The 27,434-nt window shown below is 52.9% G+C and overlaps 1 protein-coding gene across 3 annotated transcripts in view; it reads left to right on the forward strand.

Moving 5' to 3' along the window:
* Positions 1 to 27,434, forward strand: part of ppp4r4 (protein phosphatase 4, regulatory subunit 4) — a 61,515-nt gene that overhangs the window by 2,105 nt on the left and 31,976 nt on the right. For all 3 annotated transcript variants that reach the window (XM_075459480.1, XM_075459482.1, XM_075459481.1), the window contains exons 3-13: positions 498 to 600; positions 704 to 851; positions 1,265 to 1,338; positions 2,025 to 2,131; positions 11,276 to 11,383; positions 11,579 to 11,700; positions 11,770 to 11,892; positions 13,330 to 13,472; positions 14,206 to 14,325; positions 16,981 to 17,058; positions 17,478 to 17,561. In XM_075459480.1, the coding sequence (XP_075315595.1) occupies positions 498 to 600; positions 704 to 851; positions 1,265 to 1,338; positions 2,025 to 2,131; positions 11,276 to 11,383; positions 11,579 to 11,700; positions 11,770 to 11,892; positions 13,330 to 13,472; positions 14,206 to 14,325; positions 16,981 to 17,058; positions 17,478 to 17,561 (1,210 nt within the window). The remainder of the gene's footprint in view (positions 1 to 497; positions 601 to 703; positions 852 to 1,264; positions 1,339 to 2,024; positions 2,132 to 11,275; positions 11,384 to 11,578; positions 11,701 to 11,769; positions 11,893 to 13,329; positions 13,473 to 14,205; positions 14,326 to 16,980; positions 17,059 to 17,477; positions 17,562 to 27,434) is intronic.

Here is a 27,434-nt window from a genome sequence, read left to right on the forward strand (position 1 = left end):
CTAACTAACTAACTAACTAACTAACCCAAGTAGTGTAGAGATGAACAGTGGTTGGAAACCGCACCACTGGGCAGCAAACAGGTGCTTTTATAGATGTGCTCACACTGACTGATGATCAATTAATTGGTGCATTGATCAGCAGCACTTGGCTGCTTTTAATCCCTGTGGAAGCAGTGAGGGTTCACTTAGTTTTTCATAAAGCCTGTTTCAGGTAAACAGCTGGTTGGAGTTTTTTAGGTTCCTAACTGAGGTGATAATCGGTCGACGTGGCCCCGTCCCCCTGTTAGAGGAGACTGAAATGTGACCCGGTAAGCTGCAGCTAATTAAACTCAGCAGGCAATAAGCTGTCCTCTCCCAGGGGATCTGAACTAGTTCACTGAACTGATTCACAATCAGGACTCAGGACAACCAGGTACCAGTCTGCTGGTTCTAAGCTCATAACCTGTGAGGAACCACAGAACCACAAAGCCTAACCCGCCCTCCCCTCTGCCTCCCAGCGTGGGTCAGGAGGTGCAGCAAGTCAGCGTCATCAGCAACCTGCCGTCTCTGGTCCGGCAGACCCCGGCTGAGACCTTTCGCCGGGTTGTTCCCAAAGTTCGGGTATGTCCAATCTGTAAAACTGAAGGTCGAACATACCTTTAAAACTCACAGGTAAATTGAACAGGTGTGTGTTGAAATTTCTTCTCCGACCCGTCTGACCCAGGACGTCCTGAACGGAGCCGGCGCTGAAATCCAGCTAGTAGCAGCAACTTCGTTTTTAACCATCCTGCAGGACGACATCATCCTGATCCACACACACACCTACTCCATCCTGAAGACTGTCCTACTACACCTGAACCACAGAGACTCAGGTAAACTCACCTGAACCAGGGACACAGGTAAACTCCCCTGAACCAGGGACACAGGTAAACTCCCCTGAACCAGGGACACAGGTAAACTCCCCTGAACCAGGGACACAGGTAAACTCCCCTGAACCAGAGACTCAGGTAAACTCCCCTGAACCAGAGACACAGGTAAACTCCCCTGAACCAGAGACTCAGGTAAACTCCCCTGAACCAGGGACACAGGTAAACTCCCCTGAACCAGAGATACAGGTAAACTCCCCTGAACCAGAGATACAGGTAAACTCCCCTGAACCAGAGACACAGGTAAACTCACCTGAACCAGGGACACAGGTAAACTCACCTGAACCAGAGACTCAGGTAAACTCACCTGAACAACAGACTCAGGTAAACTCACCTGTATGTGTGGTTTCTGTTCACAGTGGTGAGCAACGCCTGGTTGGAGACTCTGCTGTCGGCCATCAACACTCTGCCCAAAGAGACCATCAGACAGGAGGTCAGATCAATACTAAGTCAGATCAATACTTTCTTATTGGCAATAAACCCTTATTATCGTTACCTGTTCAAGAGATTGCCTTCCTGGTGATCTGGTTTAACCAACCCGAGCAGTGGAAAACTCACTAAGTGATATTGGTCGGATTATTGATGACCTCATCCACACAGGAGAGAAATGGATTATTCTGATTGGTCAGCTGAGCTCAGCTCCACTTGTTCTACATCAGATACTCTGGAAAGAAGTGGGCCAGATTTCTAATAATTCCTCGTGTTTTTCACAGTGAACACAGCTCCTTCAGCTGGACTCCAGCAGCATGTAGCAGACGCTGTTTAAACGGCTTCTGTCCTTCCCAAACTGCACATTAAAGAGATGCAAATGTTCAGAAACTTTCAATGAAAACCTGATAAAACTGATTCAAATTAGTTCAGCTTCTCTCTCTGTGATCTACTGTCACAGTGAGATCTCCTCTGTTAGAGTTAAATTAGGTCAGCAGGACTCCATCCTGCTTAGAATTACACTCCCATGGACCTGAACAGATGAGTTTCAATGATGGCACACCTCAGTAAAGAGTGCACCAGAGAATCCAGAGTTAAACCTTCAGTTACCTGCTGCCACTGGTTTGATAATAACCGGCTGTTGTTCAAAGACTTTACTCAGAAATAACTTGTACCTGTCTGTCTCTCCAGGTGCTGAGCCCTCTGCTGTATCAGAATCAGATGTCGCACTCTGTTCACGCTCGTCTGGCCAGCTGTCGCATTTTGGGAAAAGTTGCCTGCAAGTTTGATTCTCACATGTAAGCTGACACACATCCTTCCATGAATGTATCTGACCAGTTACCGCATGAAGGGTAGCGCCTTGTCCCCATGAACGGTAGCGCCTTGCCCCCGTGAACGGTAGCGCCTTGCCCCTGTGAACGGTAGCGCCTTGCCCCCGTGAACGGTAGCGCCTTGCCCCCGTGAACGGTAGCGCCTTGCCCCCATGAACGGTAGCGCCTTGCCCCCGTGAACGGTAGCGCCTTGCCCCCATGAACGGTAGCGCCTTGCCCCCGTGAACAGTAGCGCCTTGCCCCCGTGAACGGTAGCGCCTTGCCCCCATGAACGGTAGCGCCTTGCCCCCGTGAACGGTAGCGCCTTGGTCCCATGAACGGTAGCGCCTTGCCCCCATGAACGGTAGCGCCTTGCCCCCGTGAACGGTAGCGCCTTGGTCCCATGAACGGTAGCGCCTTGCCCCCTTGAACGGTAGCGACTTGGCCCCATGAACGGTAGCGCCTTGCCCCCGTGAACAGTAGCGCCTTGCCCCCGTGAACGGTAGCGCCTTGCCCCCATGAACGGTAGCGCCTTGCCCCCATGAACGGTAGCGCCTTGCCCCCATGAACGGTAGCGACTTGCCCCCGTGAACAGTAGCGCCTTGCCCCCGTGAACGGTAGCGCCTTGGTCCCATGAACGGTAGCGCCTTGCCCCCTTGAACGGTAGCGACTTGGCCCCGTGAACGGTAGCGCCTTGCCCCCGTGAACGGTAGCGACTTGGCCCCGTGAACGGTAGCGCCTTGCCCCCGTGAACAGTAGCGCCTTGCCCCCGTGAACGGTAGCGCCTTGCCCCCATGAACGGTAGCGACTTGCCCCCGTGAACAGTAGCGCCTTGCCCCCGTGAACGGTAGCGCCTTGGTCCCATGAACGGTAGCGCCTTGCCCCCTTGAACGGTAGCGACTTGGCCCCATGAACGGTAGCGCCTTGCCCCCGTGAACAGTAGCGCCTTGCCCCCGTGAACGGTAGCGCCTTGCCCCCATGAACGGTAGCGCCTTGCCCCCGTGAACGGTAGCGCCTTGCCCCCGTGAACGGTAGCGCCTTGCCCCCATGAACGGTAGCGACTTGCCCCCGTGAACAGTAGCGCCTTGCCCCCGTGAACGGTAGCGCCTTGCCCCCTTGAACAGTAGCGACTTGGTCCCATGAACGGTAGCGCCTTGCCCCCTTGAACGGTAGCGACTTGGCCCCATGAACGGTAGCGCCTTGGCCCCGTGAACAGTAGCGCCTTGGCCCCCTTGAACGGTAGCGCCTTGGTCCTATGAACGGTAGCGCCTTGCCCCCGTGAACGGTAGCGCCTTGCCCCCGTGAACGGTAGCGCCTTGCCCCCGTGAACAGTAGCGCCTTGCCCCCGTGAACGGTAGCGCCTTGCCCCCATGAACGGTAGCGACTTGCCCCCGTGAACGGTAGCGCCTTGCCCCCATGAACGGTAGCGCCTTGCCCCCGTGAACGGTAGCGCCTTGGTCCCATGAACGGTAGCGCCTTGCCCCCATGAACGGTAGCGCCTTGCCCCCGTGAACGGTAGCGCCTTGGTCCCATGAACGGTAGCGCCTTGCCCCCTTGAACGGTAGCGACTTGGCCTCGTGAACGGTAGCGCCTTGCCCCCGTGAACAGTAGCGCCTTGCCCCCGTGAACGGTAGCGCCTTGCCCCCATGAACGGTAGCGCCTTGCCCCCATGAACGGTAGCGCCTTGCCCCCATGAACGGTAGCGACTTGCCCCCGTGAACAGTAGCGCCTTGCCCCCGTGAACGGTAGCGCCTTGGTCCCATGAACAGTAGCGCCTTGCCCCCTTGAACGGTAGCGACTTGGCCCCGTGAACGGTAGCGCCTTGCCCCCGTGAACGGTAGCGACTTGGCCCCGTGAACGGTAGCGCCTTGCCCCCGTGAACAGTAGCGCCTTGCCCCCGTGAACGGTAGCGCCTTGCCCCCATGAACAGTAGCGACTTGCCCCCGTGAACAGTAGCGCCTTGCCCCCGTGAACGGTAGCGCCTTGGTCCCATGAACGGTAGTGCCTTGCCCCCTTGAACGGTAGCGACTTGGCCCCGTGAACGGTAGCGCCTTGCCCCCGTGAACGGTAGCGACTTGGCCCCGTGAACGGTAGCGCCTTGCCGCCGTGAACAGTAGCGCCTTGCCCCCGTGAACGGTAGCGCCTTGCCCCCATGAACGGTAGCGACTTGCCCCTGTGAACAGTAGCGCCTTGCCCCCGTGAACGGTAGCGCCTTGGTCCCATGAACGGTAGCGCCTTGCCCCCTTGAACGGTAGCGACTTGGCCCCATGAACGGTAGCGCCTTGGCCCCGTGAACAGTAGCGCCTTGGCCCCCTTGAACGGTAGCGCCTTGCCCCCTTGAACGGTAGCGCCTTGCCCCCTTGAACGGTAGCGACTTGGCCCCGTGAACGGTAGCGCCTTGCCCCCGTGAACGGTAGCGACTTGGCCCCGTGAACGGTAGCGCCTTGCCCCCGTGAACAGTAGCGCCTTGCCCCCGTGAACGGTAGCGCCTTGCCCCCATGAACAGTAGCGACTTGCCCCCGTGAACAGTAGCGCCTTGCCCCCGTGAACGGTAGCGCCTTGGTCCCATGAACGGTAGTGCCTTGCCCCCTTGAACGGTAGCGACTTGGCCCCGTGAACGGTAGCGCCTTGCCCCCGTGAACGGTAGCGACTTGGCCCCGTGAACGGTAGCGCCTTGCCGCCGTGAACAGTAGCGCCTTGCCCCCGTGAACGGTAGCGCCTTGCCCCCATGAACGGTAGCGACTTGCCCCTGTGAACAGTAGCGCCTTGCCCCCGTGAACGGTAGCGCCTTGGTCCCATGAACGGTAGCGCCTTGCCCCCTTGAACGGTAGCGACTTGGCCCCATGAACGGTAGCGCCTTGGCCCCGTGAACAGTAGCGCCTTGGCCCCCTTGAACGGTAGCGCCTTGCCCCCATGAACGGTAGCGCCTTGCCCCCGTGAACGGTAGCGCCTTGCCCCCATGAACGGTAGCGACTTGCCCCCGTGAACGGTAGCGCCTTGCCCCCGTGAACGGTAGCGCCTTGGTCCCATGAACGGTAGCGCCTTGCCCCCTTGAACGGTAGCGCCTTGGCCCCGTGAACAGTAGCGCCTTGGCCCCCTTGAACGGTAGCGCCTTGGTCCCATGAACGGTAGCGCCTTGCCCCCTTGAACGGTAGCGACTTGCCCCCGTGAACGGTAGCGCCTTGCCCCCGTGAACGGTAGCGCCTTGCCCCCATGAACGGTAGCGCCTTGCCCCCGTGAACGGTAGCGCCTTGGTCACATGAACGGTAGCGCCTTGCCCCCATGAACGGTAGCGCCTTGCCCCCGTGAACGGTAGCGCCTTGGTCCCATGAACGGTAGCGCCTTGCCCCCTTGAACGGTAGCGACTTGGCCCCGTGAACGGTAGCGCCTTGGCCCCGTGAACGGTAGCGCCTTGCCCCCGTGAACGGTAGCGACTTGGCACCGTGAACGGTAGCGCCTTGCCCCCGTGAACAGTAGCGCCTTGCCCCCGTGAACGGTAGCGCCTTGGTCCCATGAACGGTAGCGCCTTGCCCCCTTGAACGGTAGCGACTTGGCCCCGTGAACGGTAGCGCCTTGCCCCCGTGAACGGTAGCGACTTGGCCCCGTGAACGGTAGCGCCTTGCCCCCGTGAACAGTAGCGCCTTGCCCCCGTGAACGGTAGCGCCTTGCCCCCATGAACGGTAGCGACTTGCCCCCGTGAACAGTAGCGCCTTGCCCCCGTGAACGGTAGCGCCTTGGTCCCATGAACGGTAGCGCCTTGCCCCCTTGAACGGTAGCGACTTGGCCCCGTGAACGGTAGCGCCTTGCCCCCGTGAACGGTAGCGACTTGGCACCGTGAACGGTAGCGCCTTGCCGCCGTGAACAGTAGCGCCTTGCCCCCGTGACGTGAACGGTAGCGCCTTGCCCCCATGAACGGTAGCGACTTGCCCCTGTGAACAGTAGCGCCTTGCCCCCGTGAACGGTAGCGCCTTGGTCCCATGAACGGTAGCGCCTTGCCCCCTTGAACGGTAGCGACTTGGCCCCATGAACGGTAGCGCCTTGGCCCCGTGAACAGTAGCGCCTTGCCCCCGTGAACGGTAGCGCCTTGGTCCCATGAACGGTAGCGCCTTGCCCCCTTGAACGGTAGCGACTTGGCCCCATGAACGGTAGCGCCTTGGCCCCGTGAACAGTAGCGCCTTGGCCCCCTTGAACGGTAGCGCCTTGGTCCCATGAACGGTAGCGCCTTGCCCCCTTGAACGGTAGCGACTTGCCCCCGTGAACGGTAGCGCCTTGCCCCCGTGAACGGGAGCGACTTGGCCCCATGAACGGTAGCGACTTGCCCCCGTGAACAGTAGCGCCTTGCCCCCATGAACGGTAGCGCCTTGCCCCCGTGAACGGTAGCGCCTTGGTCCCATGAACGGTAGCGCCTTGCCCCCTTGAACGGTAGCGACTTGGCCCCATGAACGGTAGCGCCTTGCCCCCGTGAACAGTAGCGCCTTGCCCCCGTGAACGGTAGCGACTTGCCCCCTTGAACGGTAGCGACTTGGCCCCGTGAACGGTAGCGCCTTGCCCCCGTGAACGGTAGCGACTTGGCCCCGTGAACGGTAGCGCCTTGCCCCCGTGAACAGTAGCGCCTTGCCCCCGTGAACGGTAGCGCCTTGCCCCCATGAACGGTAGCGACTTGCCCCCGTGAACAGTAGCTTCTTGCCCCCGTGAACGGTAGCGCCTTGGTCCCATGAACGGTAGCGCCTTGCCCCCATGAACGGTAGCGACTTGGCCCCGTGAACGGTAGCGCCTTGCCCCCGTGAACGGTAGCGACTTGGCCCCGTGAACGGTAGCGCCTTGCCGCCGTGAACAGTAGCGCCTTGCCCCCGTGAACGGTAGCGCCTTGCCTCCGTGAACGGTAGCGACTTGCCCCTGTGAACAGTAGCGCCTTGCCCCCGTGAACGGTAGCGCCTTGGTCCCATGAACGGTAGCGCCTTGCCCCCTTGAACGGTAGCGACTTGGCCCCATGAACGGTAGCGCCTTGCCCCCGTGAACGGTAGCGCCTTGCCCCCATGAACGGTAGCGCCTTGCCCCCGTGAACGGTAGCGCCTTGGTCCCATGAACGGTAGCGCCTTGCCCCCATGAACGGTAGCGCCTTGCCCCCGTGAACGGTAGCGCCTTGGTCCCATGAACGGTAGCGCCTTGCCCCCTTGAACGGTAGCGACTTGGCCTCATGAACGGTAGCGCCTTGCCCCCGTGAACAGTAGCGCCTTGCCCCCGTGAACGGTAGCGCCTTGCCCCCATGAACGGTAGCGCCTTGCCCCCATGAACGGTAGCGCCTTGCCCCCATGAACGGTAGCGACTTGCCCCCGTGAACAGTAGCGCCTTGCCCCCGTGAACGGTAGCGCCTTGGTCCCATGAACAGTAGCGCCTTGCCCCCTTGAACGGTAGCGACTTGGCCCCGTGAACGGTAGCGCCTTGCCCCCGTGAACGGTAGCGACTTGGCCCCGTGAACGGTAGCGCCTTGCCCCCGTGAACAGTAGCGCCTTGCCCCCGTGAACGGTAGCGCCTTGCCCCCATGAACAGTAGCGACTTGCCCCCGTGAACAGTAGCGCCTTGCCCCCGTGAACGGTAGCGCCTTGGTCCCATGAACGGTAGTGCCTTGCCCCCTTGAACGGTAGCGACTTGGCCCCGTGAACGGTAGCGCCTTGCCCCCGTGAACGGTAGCGACTTGGCCCCGTGAACGGTAGCGCCTTGCCGCCGTGAACAGTAGCGCCTTGCCCCCGTGAACGGTAGCGCCTTGCCCCCATGAACGGTAGCGACTTGCCCCTGTGAACAGTAGCGCCTTGCCCCCGTGAACGGTAGCGCCTTGGTCCCATGAACGGTAGCGCCTTGCCCCCTTGAACGGTAGCGACTTGGCCCCATGAACGGTAGCGCCTTGGCCCCGTGAACAGTAGCGCCTTGGCCCCCTTGAACGGTAGCGCCTTGCCCCCATGAACGGTAGCGCCTTGCCCCCGTGAACGGTAGCGCCTTGCCCCCATGAACGGTAGCGACTTGCCCCCGTGAACGGTAGCGCCTTGCCCCCTTGAACGGTAGCGACTTGGCCCCTTGAACGGTAGCGACTTGCCCCCATGAACGGTAGCGCCTTGCCCCCGTGAACGGTAGCGCCTTGCCCCCGTGAACGGTAGCGCCTTGCCCCCGTGAACGGTAGCGCCTTGCCCCCATGAACGGTAGCGACTTGCCCCCGTGAACGGTAGCGCCTTGCCCCCGTGAACGGTAGCGCCTTGGTCCCATGAACGGTAGCGCCTTGCCCCCTTGAACGGTAGCGCCTTGGCCCCGTGAACAGTAGCGCCTTGGCCCCCTTGAACGGTAGCGCCTTGGTCCCATGAACGGTAGCGCCTTGCCCCCTTGAACGGTAGCGACTTGCCCCCGTGAACGGTAGCGCCTTGCCCCCGTGAACGGTAGCGCCTTGCCCCCATGAACGGTAGCGCCTTGCCCCCGTGAACGGTAGCGCCTTGGTCACATGAACGGTAGCGCCTTGCCCCCATGAACGGTAGCGCCTTGCCCCCGTGAACGGTAGCGCCTTGGTCCCATGAACGGTAGCGCCTTGCCCCCTTGAACGGTAGCGACTTGGCCCCGTGAACGGTAGCGCCTTGGCCCCGTGAACGGTAGCGCCTTGCCCCCGTGAACGGTAGCGACTTGGCACCGTGAACGGTAGCGCCTTGCCCCCGTGAACAGTAGCGCCTTGCCCCCGTGAACGGTAGCGCCTTGGTCCCATGAACGGTAGCGCCTTGCCCCCTTGAACGGTAGCGACTTGGCCCCGTGAACGGTAGCGCCTTGCCCCCGTGAACGGTAGCGACTTGGCCCCGTGAACGGTAGCGCCTTGCCCCCGTGAACAGTAGCGCCTTGCCCCCGTGAACGGTAGCGCCTTGCCCCCATGAACGGTAGCGACTTGCCCCCGTGAACAGTAGCGCCTTGCCCCCGTGAACGGTAGCGCCTTGGTCCCATGAACGGTAGCGCCTTGCCCCCTTGAACGGTAGCGACTTGGCCCCGTGAACGGTAGCGCCTTGCCCCCGTGAACGGTAGCGACTTGGCACCGTGAACGGTAGCGCCTTGCCGCCGTGAACAGTAGCGCCTTGCCCCCGTGACGTGAACGGTAGCGCCTTGCCCCCATGAACGGTAGCGACTTGCCCCTGTGAACAGTAGCGCCTTGCCCCCGTGAACGGTAGCGCCTTGGTCCCATGAACGGTAGCGCCTTGCCCCCTTGAACGGTAGCGACTTGGCCCCATGAACGGTAGCGCCTTGGCCCCGTGAACAGTAGCGCCTTGCCCCCGTGAACGGTAGCGCCTTGGTCCCATGAACGGTAGCGCCTTGCCCCCTTGAACGGTAGCGACTTGGCCCCATGAACGGTAGCGCCTTGGCCCCGTGAACAGTAGCGCCTTGGCCCCCTTGAACGGTAGCGCCTTGGTCCCATGAACGGTAGCGCCTTGCCCCCTTGAACGGTAGCGACTTGCCCCCGTGAACGGTAGCGCCTTGCCCCCGTGAACGGGAGCGACTTGGCCCCATGAACGGTAGCGACTTGCCCCCGTGAACGGTAGCGCCTTGCCCCCATGAACGGTAGCGCCTTGCCCCCGTGAACGGTAGCGCCTTGGTCCCATGAACGGTAGCGCCTTGCCCCCTTGAACGGTAGCGACTTGGCCCCATGAACGGTAGCGCCTTGCCCCCGTGAACAGTAGCGCCTTGCCCCCGTGAACGGTAGCGACTTGCCCCCTTGAACGGTAGCGACTTGGCCCCGTGAACGGTAGCGCCTTGCCCCCGTGAACGGTAGCGACTTGGCCCCGTGAACGGTAGCGCCTTGCCCCCGTGAACAGTAGCGCCTTGCCCCCGTGAACGGTAGCGCCTTGCCCCCATGAACGGTAGCGACTTGCCCCCGTGAACAGTAGCTTCTTGCCCCCGTGAACGGTAGCGCCTTGGTCCCATGAACGGTAGCGCCTTGCCCCCATGAACGGTAGCGACTTGGCCCCGTGAACGGTAGCGACTTGGCCCCGTGAACGGTAGCGCCTTGCCGCCGTGAACAGTAGCGCCTTGCCCCCGTGAACGGTAGCGCCTTGCCTCCGTGAACGGTAGCGACTTGCCCCTGTGAACAGTAGCGCCTTGCCCCCGTGAACGGTAGCGCCTTGGTCCCATGAACGGTAGCGCCTTGCCCCCTTGAACGGTAGCGACTTGGCCCCATGAACGGTAGCGCCTTGGCCCCGTGAACAGTAGCGCCTTGGCCCCCTTGAACGGTAGCGCCTTGCCCCCATGAACAGTAGCGCCTTGGCCCCCTTGAACAGTAGCGCCTTGGTCCCGTGAACGGTAGCGCCTTGCCCCCGTGAACAGTAGCGCCTTGGCCCCCTTGAACAGTAGCGCCTTGGTCCCATGAACGGTAGCGCCTTGGTCCTATGAACGGTAGCGACTTGGCCCCGTGAACGGTAGCGCCTTGCCCCCATGAACGGTAGCGACTTGCCCCTGTGAACGGTAGCGCCTTGCCCCCGTGAACGGTAGCGCCTTGGCCCCATGAACGGTAGCGCCTTGCCCCCTTGAACGGTAGCGACTTGGCCCCATGAACGGTAGCGCCTTGGCCCCGTGAACAGTAGCGCCTTGATCCCCTTGAACGGTAGCGCCTTGCCCCGTGAACGGTAGCGCCTTGCCCCCTTGAACGGTAGCGACTTGGCCCCATGAACGGTAGCGCCTTGGCCCCGTGAACAGTAGCGCCTTGATCCCCTTGAACGGTAGCGCCTTGCCCCGTGAACAGTAGCGCCTTGCCCCCGTGAACGGTAGCGCCTTGGCCCCATGAACGGTAGCGCCTTGCCCCCTTGAACGGTAGCGACTTGGCCCCATGAACGGTAGCGCCTTGGCCCCGTGAACAGTAGCGCCTTGGTCCCATGAACGGTAGCGCCTTGGTCCCATGAACGGTAGCGCCTTGGTCCCATGAACAGTAGCGCCTTGGCCCCCTTGAACGGTAGCGCCTTGCCCCCTTGAACGGTAGCGCCTTGCCCCCGTGAACGGTAGCGCCTTGCAGTGAACGGTTACCGCGTCCTTACCCCAGAGCCCCTCATGTACGGTTACCGCGTCCTTACCCCAGAGAGCCTCGGCCATGTTAACAGCTTCTCTGTTTCTGTGCATCAGAGTGAAGAAGGAGCTGCTGCCGTTGGCCCGCTCTCTCTGTCAGGATGTGGAATCGGAGGTCCGAGCCTGCATGTGTCGTCAGCTTGAGAACATCGCCAGAAGTCTCGGGTAAGTGCTCACAAAGTCCAGACCCACTGAACACTGATGAAAAGCGACCAAAGGGACTTAAACAAACAACACAAGCCTCAGTAAAACCACGGTGGACGAGCACCAACCAAACGATGAGCAGTCACAAGCCACCCAACAAGTAAACAAAGTCATCCAATCACAGCGCAGCCGTGGTATTTTGTGTTTGTTCTTCAGGATGGATGAAACCAGGACTGAACTCCTTCCCGAGCTGGTGGAGCTCGCAGGAGACGAGGAGAGCGGCGTCCGCCTGGCCACGTTTGACACCATCATCAACCTGATGGAGCTGATGGACGGTGGTGAGTCACAGCTCACAGCTCCTCAGACTGATGAAGCACATTCTGTTAAAGCCCCCTCCTCTTCCTCAGAGGATCAGCTCCACGTCTTGGTTCCCATGGTGATGGCGGTGTGTGATGCAGCGCCACAGGTGGACGAAGCCGTGATGACATCATTGTCCTTCCAGTTTGGGAAGCTCTGCAGCAGCCTGGCAGGTGAGCTGTTGTCAGAAGCTTCCTCATGTTCCTCATGTTCCTCAGGTTCCTCAGGTTCCTCATGTTCCTCATGTTCCTCATGTTCCTCAGGTTCCTCAGGTTCCTCATGTTCCTCAGGTTCCTCATGTTCCTCATGTTCCTCAGGTTCCTCATGTTCCTCATGTTCCTCATGTTCCTCAGGTTCCTCAGGTTCCTCAGGTTCCTCATGTTCCTCAGGTTCCTCATGTTCCTCATGTTCCTCAGGTTCCTCATGTTCCTCAGGTTCCTCATGTTCCTCATGTTCCTCAGGTTCCTCATGTTCCTCAGGTTCCTCATGTACCTCAGGTTCCTCAGGTTCCTCACGTTCCTCAGGTTCCTCATGTTCCTCATGTTCCTGAGGTTCCTCAGGTTCCTCAGGTTCCTCATGTTCCTCAGGTTCCTCATGTTCCTCAGGTTCCTCAGGTTCTCATGTTCTTCAGGTTCCTCATGTTCCTCAGGTTCCTCATGTTCCTCATGTTCCTCATGTTCCTCATGTTCCTCAGGTTCCTCAGGTTCCTCATGTTCCTCATGTTCCTCAGGTTCCTCATGTTCCTCATGTTCCTCAGGTTCTCATGTTCCTCATGTTCCTCAGGTTCCTCATGTTCCTCAGGTTCCTCATGTTCCTCAGGTTCCTCAGGTTCCTCATGTTCCTCAGGTTCCTCAGGTTCCTTAGGTTCCTCATGTTCCTCATGTTCCTTATGTTCCTCATGATCCTCGGGTTCCTCATGTTCCTCATGTTCCTCATGTTCCTCATGTTCCTCAGGTTCTCATGTTCTTCAGGTTCCTCATGTTCCTCAGGTTCCTCATGTTCCTCATGTTCCTCAGGTTCCTCATGTTCCTCATGTTCCTCATGTTCCTCAGGTTCCTCATGTTCCTTATGTTCCTCATGTTCCTCAGGTTCCTCATGTTCCTCATGTTCCTCAGGTTCTCATGTTCCTCATGTTCCTCAGGTTCCTCAGGTTCCTCATGTTCCTCAGGTTCCTCATGTTCCTCAGGTTCCTCAGGTTCCTCATGTTCCTCAGGTTCCTCATGTTCCTCATGTTCCTCAGGTTCCTCATGTTCCTCATGTTCCTCAGGTTCCTCAGGTTCCTCAGTTTCCTGTCAGACGAGCAGAACCAGATGATATCTCTGTTATTGGCAGATCTTCATGGTTCTATGACCCGTCTCTCCATCAGGTTCCCTGTCAGACGAGCAGAACCAGATGATATCTCTGTTGTTGGCAGATCTTCATGGTTCTGATGACCCGTCTCTCCTTCAGGTTCCCTGTCAGACGAGCAGAACCAGATGATATCTCTGTTGTTGGCAGATCTTCATGGTTCTGATCACCCGTCTCTCCATCAGGTTCCCTGTCAGACGAGCAGAACCAGATGATATCTCTGTTATTGGCAGATCTTCACGGTTCTGATGTCACTCCTTCAGGTTCCCTGTCAGACGAGCAGAAAGGTCGCTTACTGGAGAAGTTCAAACTTCTGTGTGTCACAGGACTGCAGACTGAAGGAGATCCGCCCGATGGACCCAGCGAGTCCACCCTGATCCGCTGCAACTGCTGCTACAACCTGCCGGTAGGCATGGATTTCCCCCTGAGGGTTCCTCAGGTTCCTCAGCTTAATCCGTTTGGTTCCCCCTGAGGGTTCCCCCTGAGGTTCCTCAGGTTAATCCTTTTGGTTCCCCCTAAGGGTTCCTCAGGTTCCTCAGGTTAATCCTTTTGGTTCCCCCTGAGGTTCCTCAGGTTCCTCAGGTTAATCCTTTTGGTTCCCCCTGAGGTTCCTCAGGTTCCTCAGGTTAATCCTTTTGGTTCCCCCTGAGGGTTCCTCAGGTTCCTCAGGTTAATCCTTTTGGTTCCTTTGGGTTAATTATCGTTCATCTGGGTTCCTTTGGGTTAATTATGGTTCCTCTTGGTTCCTTTGGGTTAATTATGGTTCCTCTTGTTTCCTTTGGGTTAATTATGGTTCATCTGGGTTCCTTTGGGTTAATCATGGTTCCTTTGGGTTAAACATGGTTCTTTTGGGTTAATATTGGTTCATTTTGGTTCCTATGGGTTAATCATGGTTCTTCAGGGTCCCTTTGGGTTAATCATGGTTCTTTTGGGTTAATAGTGGTTCCTCTTGGTTCCTTTGGGTTAATTATGGTTCCTCTGGGTTCCTTTGGGTTAATTATGGTTCCTCTGGGTTCCTTTAGGTTAATTATGGTTCCTCTTGGTTCCTTTGGGTTAATTGTGGTTTCTCTGGGTTCCTTTGGGTTAATCATGGTTCTTCAGTTATTCACCTGATGAGGTCTTTTACTGTCTCCATCCAGGCCATGTTGGTGTTCGTGGATTCAGCTCACTTCCTGTCTGAACTCTACCCATTGTTCTCCGGTCTCTGCAGTGACCCCGAGGTCATTGTCCGGCAGAGTGCTGCCGCTACCTTCCACCAGGTGAGGCTACCTTCCACCAGGTGAGGCTACCTTCCACCAGGTGAGGCTGCCTTCCACCAGGTGAGGCTGCCTTCCACCAGGTGAGGCTGCCTTCCACCAGGTGAGGCTACCTTCCACCAGGTGAGGCTGCCTTCCACCAGGTGAGGCTACCTTCCACCAGGTGAGGCTGCCTTCCACCAGGTGAGGCTACCTTCCACCAAGTGAGGCTACCTTCCACCAGGTGAGGCTGCCTTCCACCAGGTGAGGCTACCTTTCACAAGGTGAGGCTACCTTCCACCAGGTGAGGCTGCCTTCCACCAGGTGAGGCTACCTTCCACCAGGTGAGGCTACCTTTCACCAGGTGAGGCTATCTTCCACCAGGTGAGGCTGCCTTCCACCAGGCGAGGCTACCTTTCACCAGGCGAGGCTATCTTCCACCAGGTGAGGCTGCCTTCCACCAGGTGAGGCTGCCTTCCACCAGGTGAGGCTGCCTTTCACAAGGTGAGGCTACCTTCCACCAAGTGAGGCTACCTTCCACCAGGTGAGGCTACCTTTCACCAGGTGAGGCTACCTTTCACCAGGTGAGGCTGGTTTCCACCAGGTCAGGCTACCTTCCACCAGGTGAGGCTACCTTTCACCAGGTGAGGCTGCCTTTCACCAGCTGAGGCTGCCTTTCACCAGGTGAGGCTACCTTTCACCAGGTGAGGCTGCCTTTCACCAGGTGAGGCTACCTTTCACCAGGTGAGGCTACCTTTCACCAGGTGAGGCTACCTTTCACCAGGTGAGGCTGGTTTCCACCAGGTGAGGCTACCTTTCACCAGGTGAGGCTACCTTTCACCAGTTGAGGCTACCTTTCACCAGGTGAGGCTACCTTTCACCAGGTGAGGCTACCTTTCACCAGGTGAGGCTGCCTTCCACCAGGTGAGGCTGCCTTTCACCAGTTGAGGCTTGTTTCCACCAGGTGAGGCTGCCTTCCACCAGGTGAGGCTACCTTTCACCAGGTGAGGCTACATTTCACCAGGTGAGGCTACATTTCACCAGGTGAGGCTACCTTCCACCAGGTGAGGCTACCTTCCACCAGGTGAGGCTGCCTTCCACCAGGTGAGGCTGCCTTCCACCAGGTGAGGCTGCCTTCCACCAAGTGAGGTGCCATCACCAGGTGAGGCTGCCTTCCACCAGGTGAGGCTACCTTCCACCAGGTGAGGCTGCCTTCCACCAGGTGAGGCTGCCTTCCACCAGGTGAGGCTGCCTTCCACCAGGTGAGGCTGCCTTCCACCAGGTGAGGCTGCCTTCCACCAGGTGAGGCTGCCTTCCACCAAGTGAGGTGCCATCACCAGGTGAGGCTGCCTTCCACCAGGTGAGGCTGCCTTCCACCAGGTGAGGCTGCCTTCCACCAGGTGAGGCTACCTTCCACCAGGTGAGGCTGCCTTCCACCAGGTGAGGCTGCCTTCCACCAGGTGAGGCTGCCTTCCACCAAGTGAGGTGCCATCACCAGGTGAGGCTGCCTTCCACCAGGTGAGGCTACCTTCCACCAGGTGAGGCTGCCTTCCACCAGGTGAGGCTGCCTTCCACCAGGTGAGGCTGCCTTCCACCAGGTGAGACTGCCTTCCACCAGGTGAGGCTATCTTCCACCAAGTGAGGTGCCATCACCAGGTGAGGCTACCTTCCATCAGGTGAGGCTGCCTTCCACCAGGTGAGACTGCCTTCCACCAGGTGAGGCTATCTTCCACCAAGTGAGGTGCCATCACCAGGTGAGGCTACCTTTCACCAGGTGAGGCTGCCTTCCACCAGGTGAGGCTACCTTCCACCAGGTGAGGCTACCTTTCACCAGGTGAGGCTACCTTTCACCAGGTGAGGCTACCTTTCACCAGGTGAGGCTGCCTTCCACCAGGTGAGGCTGCCTTCCACCAGGTGAGGCTGCCTTCCACCAGGTGAGGCTACCTTTCACCAGGTGAGGCTACCTTTCACCAGGTGAGGCTACCTTTCACCAGGTGAGGCTGCCTTCCACCAGGTGAGGCTGCCTTCCACCAGGTGAGGCTGCCTTCCACCAGGTGAGGCTACCTTCCACCAGGTGAGGCTGCCTTCCACCAGGTGAGGCTGCCTTCCAGGCTGGTTGGTGGGAGGAGCCCTCCTTCTGAAATATGGCCGTCTCTTAAGGCTCCCGCATGGTTGCGGCGTCGGCTCGTGTTGATGACCATTTATAAAGTCGATGCGCCTGCAGTTGCAGTTTTCTCCGTCACAGAGGAGTCGCTGCTACGTGAAGGTTACCGCTAACTACTCTACAACCAGGAATGTAGAGAAGAAAACAATGCCGCTGTAGCATCGTTGCCTTTCAGGATGCAACAATAATAATAATAATAGATCGGTTTTATTTAGCGCTAATACTCAAAGCTGCTTCCAGAGAATGAAACAACCGCAGATTCCTATCGACAAGTATTTTACATGACACAACGGTCAGCCGTGAGCCGGTTTTCCACCTGGTCCTCCGGTTTGTCTGGTGTCTGGTCGACTGGTGCACGACAACGCGCCGCCAGGCAAGAAACGTGATTTTGATGTCACGCTCTGGCTGCGCGTTGAGCGACACGTCGACTATAAATCCCGCTTTAGCGAGGTGACATATCTCACACATATCATTGGGCGTCTGCTCTGAAGTCACATGGTGCCTCTTCCTTTCAGGTGGTGAAGCTGCTCGGGTCAAACGTCCACCTGGTGCACAAAGAGCTGCTGCTGCTGCTGCAAGACAACACCCTGGAGGTGAGAAGCCACGCCCACACACGCTTCTCCACCAATCAGGTTGCTGCAGGACAGAACTTCCTGTGATGTCACAGGGCAGCTGTGAAATGGCTGGTTCTGTTTGTGACCCAGTTGGGTCTGATCCGGATTTCACCGGCTGATACCCCCCAGCAACCAGTTTTTTGGGTCATGGTGACCCTGCTGCGTTCACCTCGGCTGTCTGTTTGGAAAAGGGTGAAAGTCCCCTTTTTAATAGCCTTTTACTGGAATTAAAAACTTCTTTATGGGTCAGTTTTCCTCCAGAGACTCGGTTCTAATGATGCCCAAACAAAGAGCTGGATCAGGATTAATGACTTTTTGAAATCTAGGCCTCTGTTGGTGTGTTCCTCGGCGTATCGGTTCCACCTAAACTCTCACTTTGTTTGTTTGCTGCTGTCGAGGTGTTGGATGCTTTGATGGATCACCTGGAGGAAACTCTGGAGGTGGTTCTGTCCAGAGGAGAGAACCTGGCGCTGGACAACAGGGTGAGTACGGACATGTGTTGGTTCTGACCTTTGGTTCTCACCTTTGGTTCTGAACTTTGGTTCTGAACTCTGGTTCTGACCTTTGGTTCTGACCTTTGGTTCTGAACTTTGGTACTGAACTGGTTCTGACCTTTGGTTCTGAACTCTGGTTCTGAACTCTGGTTCTGACCTTTGGTTCTGAACTCTCATTCTGACCTTTGGTTCTGACCTTTGGTTCTGAACTTTGGTTCTGAACTCTGGTTCTAACCTTTGGTTCTGAACTCTCATTCTGACCTTTGGTTCTAACCTTTGGTTCTGATCTTTGATTCTGACCTTTGGTTCTGAACTGGTTCTGAACTCTGGTTCTGAACTTTGGTTCTGAACTTTGGTTCTGAACTCTGGTTCTGACCTTTGGTTCTGAACTCTCATTCTGAACTTTGGTTCTGAACTCTGGTTCTGACCTTTGGTTCTGAACTCTCATTCTGAACTTTGGTTCTGAACTCTGGTTCTGACCTTTGGTTTTGAACTCTGGTTCTGAACTTTGGTTCTGACCTTTGGTTCTGAACTCTCATTCTGACCTTTGGTTCTGAACTTTGGTTCTGAACTTTGGTTCTGACCTTTGGTTCTGATCTTTGATTCTGACCTTTTGTTCTGAACTGGTTCTGAACTCTGGTTCCGAACTCTCATTCTGAACTTTGGTTCTGACCTTTGGTTCTGAACTTTGGTTCTGAACTCTGGTTCTAACCTTTGGTTCTGAACTCTCATTCTGACCTTTGGTTCTAACCTTTGGTTCTGATCTTTGATTCTGACCTTTGGTTCTGAACTGGTTCTGAACTCTGGTTCTGAACTTTGGTTCTGAACTTTGGTTCTGAACTCTGGTTCTGACCTTTGGTTCTGAACTCTCATTCTGAACTTTGGTTCTGAACTCTGGTTCTGACCTTTGGTTCTGAACTCTCATTCTGAACTTTGGTTCTGAACTCTGGTTCTGACCTTTGGTTTTGAACTCTGGTTCTGAACTTTGGTTCTGACCTTTGGTTCTGAACTCTCATTCTGACCTTTGGTTCTGAACTTTGGTTCTGAACTTTGGTTCTGACCTTTGGTTCTGATCTTTGATTCTGACCTTTTGTTCTGAACTGGTTCTGAACTCTGGTTCCGAACTCTCATTCTGAACTTTGGTTCTGACCTTTGGTTCTGAACTTTGGTTCTGACCTTTGGTTCTGAACTCTCATTCTGAACTTTGGTTCTGACCTTTGGTTCTGAACTTTGGTTCTGACCTTTGGTTCTGAACTCTGGTTCTGAACTTTGGTTCTGAACTTTGGTTCTGAACTCTCGTTCTGAACTTTGGTTCTGAACTTTGGTTCTGAACTCTCATTCTGACCTCTGGTTCTGACCTTTGGTTCTGAACTTTGGTTCTGAACTCTGGTTCTGACCTTTGGTTATGAACTTTGGTTCTGAACTCTGGTTCTGAGCTTTGGTTCTGAACTTTGGTTCTGAACTCTGGTTCTGAACTCTGGTTCTGACCTTTGGTTCTGACCTTTGGTTCTGAACTTTGGTTCTGAACTCTGGTTCTGAACTCTGGTTCTGACCTTTGGTTCTGAACTTTGGTTCTGACCTTTGGTTCTGAACTCTCATTCTGACCTTTGGTTCTGAACTCTCATTCTGACCTTTGGTTCTGAACTTTGGTTCTGAACTTTGGTTCTGACCTTTGGTTCTGATCTTTGGTTCTGACCTTTGGTTCTGAACTCTCATTCTGACCTTTGGTTCTGAACTTTGGTTCTGAACTTTGGTTCTGACCTTTGGTTCTGACCTTTGGTTCTGAACTCTCATTCTGACCTTTGGTTCTGAACTTTGGTTCTGAACTTTGGTTCTGACCTTTGGTTCTGATCTTTGATTCTGACCTTTTGTTCTGAACTGGTTCTGAACTCTGGTTCCGAACTCTCATTCTGACCTTTGGTTCTGAACTTTGGTTCTGAACTTTGGTTCTGAACTCTCGTTCTGAACTTTGGTTCTGAACTTTGGTTCTGAACTCTCATTCTGACCTCTGGTTCTGACCTTTGGTTCTGAACTCTGGTTCTGAGCTTTGGTTCTGAACTTTGGTTCTGAACTCTGGTTCTGAACTCTGGTTCTGACCTTTGGTTCTGACCTTTGGTTCTGAACTCTGGTTCTGACCTTTGGTACTGAACTGGTTCTGAATTCTGGTTCTGAACTCTCATTCTGAACTTTGGTTCTGAACTCTGGTTCTGAACTCTGGTTCTGACCTTTGGTTCTGAACTTTGGTTCTGAACTCTCATTCTGAACTTTGGTTCTGACCTTTGGTTCTGAACTTTGGTTCTGACCTTTGGTTCTGAACTCTCATTCTGACCTTTGGTTCTAACCTTTGGTTCTGATCTTTGGTACTGAACTGGTTCTGAATTCTGGTTCTGACCTTTGGTTCTGAACTCTGGTTCTGAACTCTCGTTCTGACCTTTGGTTCTGAACTCTCATTCTGACCTTTGGTTCTGACCTTTGGTTCTGAACTTTGGTTCTGACCTTTGGTTCTGAACTTTGGTTCTGAACTCTGGTTCTGACCTTTGGTTCTGAACTCTCATTCTGACCTTTGGTTCTGACCTTTGGTTCTGAACTTTGGTTCTGAACTCTGGTTCTGACCTTTGGTTCTGAACTCTCATTCTGAACTTTGGTTCTGAACTCTGGTTCTGACCTTTGGTTCTGAACTCTGGTTCTGAACTTTGGTTCTGAACTGGTTTTGAACTCTGGTTCTGAACTCTGGTTCTGAACTTTGGTTCTGACCTTTGGTTCTGAACTCTCATTCTGACCTTTGGTTCTGACCTTTGGTTCTTATCTTTGATTCTGACCTTTTGTTCTGAACTGGTTCTGAACTCTCATTCTGAAACTTGGTTCTGACCTTTGGTTCTGAACTTTGGTTCTGAACTCTGGTTCTGACCTTTGGTTCTGACCTTTGGTTCTGAACTCTGGTTCTTATCTTTGATTCTGACCTTTTGTTCTGAACTGGTTCTGAACTCTGGTTCTGAACTTTGGTTCTTATCTTTGATTCTGACCTTTTGTTCTGAACTGGTTCTGAACTCTGGTTCTGACCTTTGGTTCTGAACTCTGGTTCTGAACTCTGGTTCTGACCTTTGGTTCTGAACGTTGGTTCTGAACTTTGGTTCTGAACTCTGGTTCTGACCTTTGGTTCTGAACTTTGGTTCTGAACTCTGGTTCTGAACTCTCATTCTGAACTTTGGTTTTGAACTCTGATTCTGAACTCTGGTTCTGACCTTTGGTTCTGAACTTTGGTTCTGAACTCTGGTTCTGACCTTTGGTTCTGAACTCTGATTCTGAACTCTGGTTCTGACCTTTGGTTCTGAACTTTGGTTCTGAACTCTGGTTCTGACCTTTGGTTCTGACCTTTGGTTCTGAACTTTGGTTCTGAACTCTGGGTCTGAACTCTGGTTCTGAACTTTGGTTCTGAACTTTGGTTCTGAACTCTGGTTCTGACCTTTGGTTCTGAACATTGGTTCTGACCTTTGGTTCTGAACTTTGGTTCTGAACTTTGGTTCTGAACTCTGGTTCTGACCTTTGGTTCTGAACTCTCATTCTGAACTCTGGTTCTGACCTTTGGTTCTGAACTTTGGTTCTGAACTCTGGTTCTGAACTCTCATTCTGAACTCTGGTTCTGACATTTGGTTCTGAACTCTGGTTCTGAACTTTGGTTCTGAACTCTCATTCTGAAACTTGGTTCTGAACTTTGGTTCTGACCTTTGGTTCTGAACTCTGGTTCTGAACTCTGGTTCTGACCTTTGGTTCTGAACTTTGGTTCTGAACTTTGGTTCTGAACTCTGGTTCTGACCTTTGGTTCTGAACTTTGGTTCTGAACTCTGGTTCTGAACTCTCATTCTGAACTTTGGTTCTGAACTCTGATTCTGAACTCTGGTTCTGACCTTTGGTTCTGAACTTTGGTTCTGAACTCTGGTTCTGAACTCTGGTTCTGAACTTTGGTTCTGACATTTGGTTCTGAACTCTGGGTCTGAACTCTGGTTCTGAACTTTGGTTCTGAACTTTGGTTCTGAACTCTGGTTCTGACCTTTGGTTCTGAACTCTCATTCTGAACTCTGGTTCTGACCTTTGGTTCTGAACTTTGGTTCTGAACATTGGTTCTGACCTTTGGTTCTGAACTTTGGTTCTGAACTTTGGTTCTGAACTTTGGTTCTGAACTCTGGTTTTGACCTTTGGTTCTGAACTCTCATTCTGAACTCTGGTTCTGACCTTTGGTTCTGAACTTTGGTTCTGAACTCTGGTTCTGAACTCTCATTCTGAACTTTGGTTCTGACATTTGGTTCTGAACTTTGGTTCTGAACTCTGGTTCTGAACTCTCATTCTGAACTTTGGTTCTGACCTTTGGTTCTGAACTCTCATTCTGACCTTTGGTTCAGACCTTTGGTTCTGAACTCTGGTTCTGACCTTTGGTTCTTATCTTTGATTCTGACCTTTTGTTCTGAACTGGTTCTGAACTCTGGTTCTGAACTTTGGTTCTTATCTTTGATTCTGACCTTTTGTTCTGAACTGGTTCTGAACTCTGGTTCTGAACTTTGGTTCTTATCTTTGATTCTGACCTTTTGTTCTGAACTGGTTCTGAACTCTGGTTCTGAACTCTCATTCTGAAACTTGGTTCTGAACTTTGGTTCTGACCTTTGGTTCTGAACTCTGGTTCTGAACTCTCGTTCTGAACTTTGGTTCTGACCTTTGGTTCTGACCTTTGGTTCTGAACTCTGGTTCTGACCTTTGGTTCTGAACTCTGGTTCTGACCTTTGGTTCTGAACTTTGGTTCTGAACTTTGGTTCTGAACCCTGGTTCTGACCTTTGGTTCTGAACTTTGGTTCTGAACTCTGGGTCTGAACTCTGGTTCTGAACTTTGGTTCTGAACTTTGGTTCTGAACTCTGGTTCTGACCTTTGGTTCTGAACTTTGGTTCTGAACTCTGGTTCTGACCTTTGGTGCTGAACTCTCATTCTGAACTCTGGTTCTGACCTTTGGTTCTGAACTTTGGTTCTGAACTCTGGTTCTGACCTTTGGTTCTGAACTCTCATTCTGAACTCTGGTTCTGACCTTTGGTTCTGAACTTTGGTTCTGAACTCTGGTTCTGAACTCTCATTCTGAACTTTGGTTCTGACATTTGGTTCTGAACTTTGGTTCTGAACTCTGGTTCTGAACTCTGGTTCTGAACTTTGGTTCTGAACTCTGGTTCTGAACTCTCATTCTGAACTTTGGTTCTGACCTTTGGTTCTGAACTTTGGTTCTGAACTCTCATTCTGACCTTTGGTTCAGACCTTTGGTTCTGAACTTTGGTTCTGAACTCTCATTCTGACCTTTGGTTCTGACCTTTGGTTCTGAACTTTGGTTCTGAACTCTCGTTCTGAACTTTGGTTCAGACCTTTGGTTCTGAACTCTGGTTCTGACCTTTGGTTCTGAACTTTGGTTCTGAACTGGTTCTGAACTGGTTCTGAACTCTCATTCTGAACTTTGGTTCTGACCGTTGGTCCTGAACTTTGGTTTTGAACTCTGGTTCTGAACTTTGGTTCTGAACTCTGGTTCTGACCTTTGGTTCTGAACTCTGGTTCTGAACTCTGGTTCTGAACTCTGGTTCTGACCTTTGGTTCTGAACTTTGGTTCTGAACTCTGGTTCTGAACTTTGGTTCTGACCTTTGGTTCTAAACTTTGGTTCTGAACTCTGGTTCTGACCTTTGGTTCTGAACTTTGGTTCTGAACTGGTTCTGAACTCTGGTTCTGAACTCTGGTTCTGAACTTTGGTTCTGACCTTTGGTTCTGAACTCTGGTTCTGAACTCTGGTTCTGAACTCTCATTCTGAACTCTGGTTCTGACCTTTGGTTCTGAACTTTGGTTCTGAACTCTGGTTCTGACCTTTGGTTCTGACCTTTGGTTCTGAACTTTGGTTCTGAACTCTGGTTCTGACCTTTGGTTCTGAACTCTCATTCTGACCTTTGGTTCTGACCTTTGGTTCTGAACTTTGGTTCTGAACTCTGGTTCTGACCTTTGGTTCTGAACTCTCATTCTGAACTTTGGTTCTGACCTTTGGTTCTGAACTCTGGTTCTGAACTCTGGTTCTGACCTTTGGTTCTGAACTTTGGTTCTGAACTTTGGTTCTGAACTCTGGTTCTGACCTTTGGTTCTGAACTTTGGTTCTGAACTCTGGTTCTGAACTCTCATTCTGAACTTTGGTTCTGAACTCTGATTCTGAACTCTGGTTCTGACCTTTGGTTCTGACCTTTGGTTCTGAACTTTGGTTCTGAACTCTGGTTCTGAACTCTGGTTCTGAACTTTGGTTCTGAACTTTGGGTCTGAACTCTGGGTCTGAACTCTGGTTCTGAACTTTGGTTCTGAACTTTGGTTCTGAACTCTGGTTCTGACCTTTGGTTCTGACCTTTGGTTCTGAACTTTGGTTCTGAACTCTGGTTCTGACCTTTGGTTCTGAACTCTCATTCTGAACTCTGGTTCTGACCTTTGGTTCTGAACTTTGGTTCTGAACATTGGTTCTGACCTTTGGTTCTGAACTTTGGTTCTGAACTTTGGTTCTGAACTCTGGTTCTGAACTCTAATTCTGAACTTTGGTTATGACATTTGGTTCTGAACTTTGGTTCTGAACTCTGGTTCTGAACTCTCATTCTGAACTTTGGTTCTGACCTTTGGTTCTGAACTTTGGTTCTGAACTCTGGTTCTGACCTTTGGTTCTGAACTTTGGTTCTGAACTCTCATTCTGACCTTTGGTTCAGACCTTTGGTTCTTATCTTTGATTCTGACCTTTTGTTCTGAACTGGTTCTGAACTCTGGTTCTGAACTATCATTCTGAAACTTGGTTCTGAACTTTGGTTCTGACCTTTGGTTCTGAACTCTGGTTCTGAACTCTCGTTCTGAACTTTGGTTCTGACCTTTGGTTCTGAACTCTAGTTCTGACCTTTGGTTCTGAACTTTGGTTCTGAACTCTGGTTCTGACCTTTGGTTCTGAACTTTGGTTCTGAACTCTGGTTCTGACCTTTGGTTCTGAACTTTGGTTCTGAACTCTGGGTCTGAACTCTGGTTCTGAACTTTGGTTCTGAACTTTGGTTCTGAACTCTGGTTCTGACCTTTGGTTCTGAACTTTGGTTCTGAACTCTGGTTCTGACCTTTGGTTCTGAACTCTCATTCTGAACTCTGGTTCTGACCTTTGGTTCTGAACTTTGGTTCTGAACATTGGTTCTGACCTTTGGTTCTGAACTTTGGTTCTGAACTTTGGTTCTGAACTCTCATTAGCCGCTTTCGGACTGTAGGAACCTTTGGCAGTTCTAATAACCTTTTAATCCGCGGGGCCGTTTTCTCCCGTGTTCGGACATGCAGGAACTCGGGGCTTTCTCTCTTAGTTCCTATAACTATTTAGCTCCTTCTCCGAGGTCGGGTCTTTTCATGGTTCTATAGAACGAATCTAACGGAGGTGTGTGGTGGTCGGTAGCTACGCCCCATGTCATGCTATCACGGCTGAAATGTCTCCTCATATGACACAGACACAACCGGTGGGTGTATAATAAGTTAAACTTACACTGGTCTCATTTGTCTGCAGCGCTCTGCTCTCCTTTCTTCCTTCATGAAATAAAAAAGTATCTCCTGACTCTCTCTGTGAGCTCTTCCAGCCTCGATATTAGACGCCTGATGTGATTGTCCATGATTAATATCACCATCATGCAGACCATAAACACAGTGGCCTCCCCGCTCTCCATATTAGCTTCTTGGTGGTGTTTTTTCTACTCTCCTTACTTTTACCGTTTTGTTTTGTGTTTGAATGTAGCGCTAAATGGCTAACGGCTAACACGTCACTGAAGCAGACGGCTGCGCGCGGCGCATCAGTCCCTATCAGGTCCCGACTCATGTGCGAATGCAGACTGAAACAGTTCCGCTGGGGAAGGATAGTTATCAGAACGAAATTCGAGGAGGGTAGTTCTGATAACTACTTTCTTAGAACGGTCTGTCCGAAAGCGGCTATTCTGACCTTTGGTTCAGACCTTTGGTTCTGAACTTTGGTTCTGAACTCTCATTCTGAACTTTGGTTCTGACCTTTGGTTCTGAACTTTGGTTCTGAACTCTCATTCTGACCTTTGGTTCAGACCTTTGGTTCTGAACTTTGGTTCTGAACTCTCATTCTGACCTTTGGTTCTGACCTTTGGTTCTGAACTTTGGTTCTGAACTCTCGTTCTGAACTTTGGTTCAGACCTTTTGTTCTGAACTCTGGTTCTGACCTTTGGTTCTGAACTTTGGTTCTGAACTGGTTCTGAACTGGTTCTGAACTCTCATTCTGAACTTTGGTTCTGACCTTTGGTCCTGAACTTTGGTTCTGAACTCTGGTTCTGAACTTTGGTTCTGACCTTTGGTTCTGAACTCTGGTTCTGAACTCTGGTTCTGACCTTTGGTTCTGAACTCTGGTTCTGAACTCTGGTTCTGACCTTTGGTTCTGAACTTTGGTTCTGAACTTTGGTTCTGAACTCTCGTTCTGAACTTTGGTTCTGACCTTTGGTTCTGAACTCTGGTTCTGAACTCTGGTTCTGAACTCTGGTTCTGACCTTTGGTTCTGACCTTTGGTTCTGAACTCTGGTTCTGAACTTTGGTTCTGAACTTTGGTTCTGAACTCTCATTCTGAACTCTGGTTCTGAACTTTGGTTCTGAACTTTGGTTCTGAACTCTCATTCTGAAATCTGGTTCTGACCTTTGGTTCTGACCTTTGGTTCTGAACTCTGGTTCTGACCTTTGGTTCTGAACTTTGGTTCTGAACTGGTTCTGAACTCTGGTTCTGAACTTTGGTTCTGAACTCTGGTTCTGAACTTTGGTTCTGACCTTTGGTTCTGAACTCTGGTTCTGAACTCTGGTTCTGAACTCTCATTCTGAACTCTGGTTCTGACCTTTGGTTCTGACCTTTGGTTCTGAACTTTGGTTCTGACCTTTGGTTCTGAACTTTGGTTCTGAACTCTGGTTCTGACCTTTGGTTCTGAACTCTCATTCTGACCTTTGGTTCTGACCTTTGGTTCTGAACTTTGGTTCTGAACTCTGGTTCTGACCTTTGGTTCTGAACTCTCATTCTGAACTTTGGTTCTGAACTCTGGTTCTGACATTTGGTTCTGAACTCTGGTTCTGACCTTTGGTTCTGAACTTTGGTTCTGAACTGGTTCTGAACTGGTTCTGAACTCTCATTCTGAACTTTGGTTCTGACCGTTGGTCCTGAACTTTGGTTTTGAACTCTGGTTCTGAACTTTGGTTCTGAACTCTGGTTCTGAACTTTGGTTCTGACCTTTGGTTCTGAACTCTGGTTCTGAACTCTGGTTCTGACCTTTGGTTCTGAACTTTGGTTCTGAACTCTCGTTCTGAACTTTGGTTCTGACCTTTGGTTCTGAACTCTGGTTCTGAACTCTGGTTCTGACCTTTGGTTCTGACCTTTGGTTCTGAACTCTGGTTCTGAACTTTGGTTCTGAACTTTGGTTCTGAACTCTCGTTCTGAACTTTGGTTCTGACCTTTGGTTCTGAACTTTGGTTCTGAACTCTCATTCTGAACTCTGGTTCTGACCTTTGGTTCTGAACTTTGGTTCTGAACTTTGGTTCTGAACTCTGGTTCTGAACTCTGGTTCTGACCTTTGGTTCTGAACTTTGGTTCTGAACTCTGGTTCTGAACTTTGGTTCTGACCTTTGGTTCTGAACTTTGGTTCTGAACTGGTTCTGAACTCTGGTTCTGAACTCTGGTTCTGAACTTTGGTTCTGAACTCTGGTTCTGAACTTTGGTTCTGACCTTTGGTTCTGAACTCTGGTTCTGAACTCTGGTTCTGAACTCTCATTCTGAACTCTGGTTCTGACTTTTGGTTCTGACCTT

The sequence above is a fragment of the Odontesthes bonariensis genome, chromosome 24, assembly GCF_027942865.1.
Source record: "Odontesthes bonariensis isolate fOdoBon6 chromosome 24, fOdoBon6.hap1, whole genome shotgun sequence".
Classification (NCBI taxonomy): Eukaryota; Metazoa; Chordata; class Actinopteri; order Atheriniformes; family Atherinopsidae; genus Odontesthes; species Odontesthes bonariensis.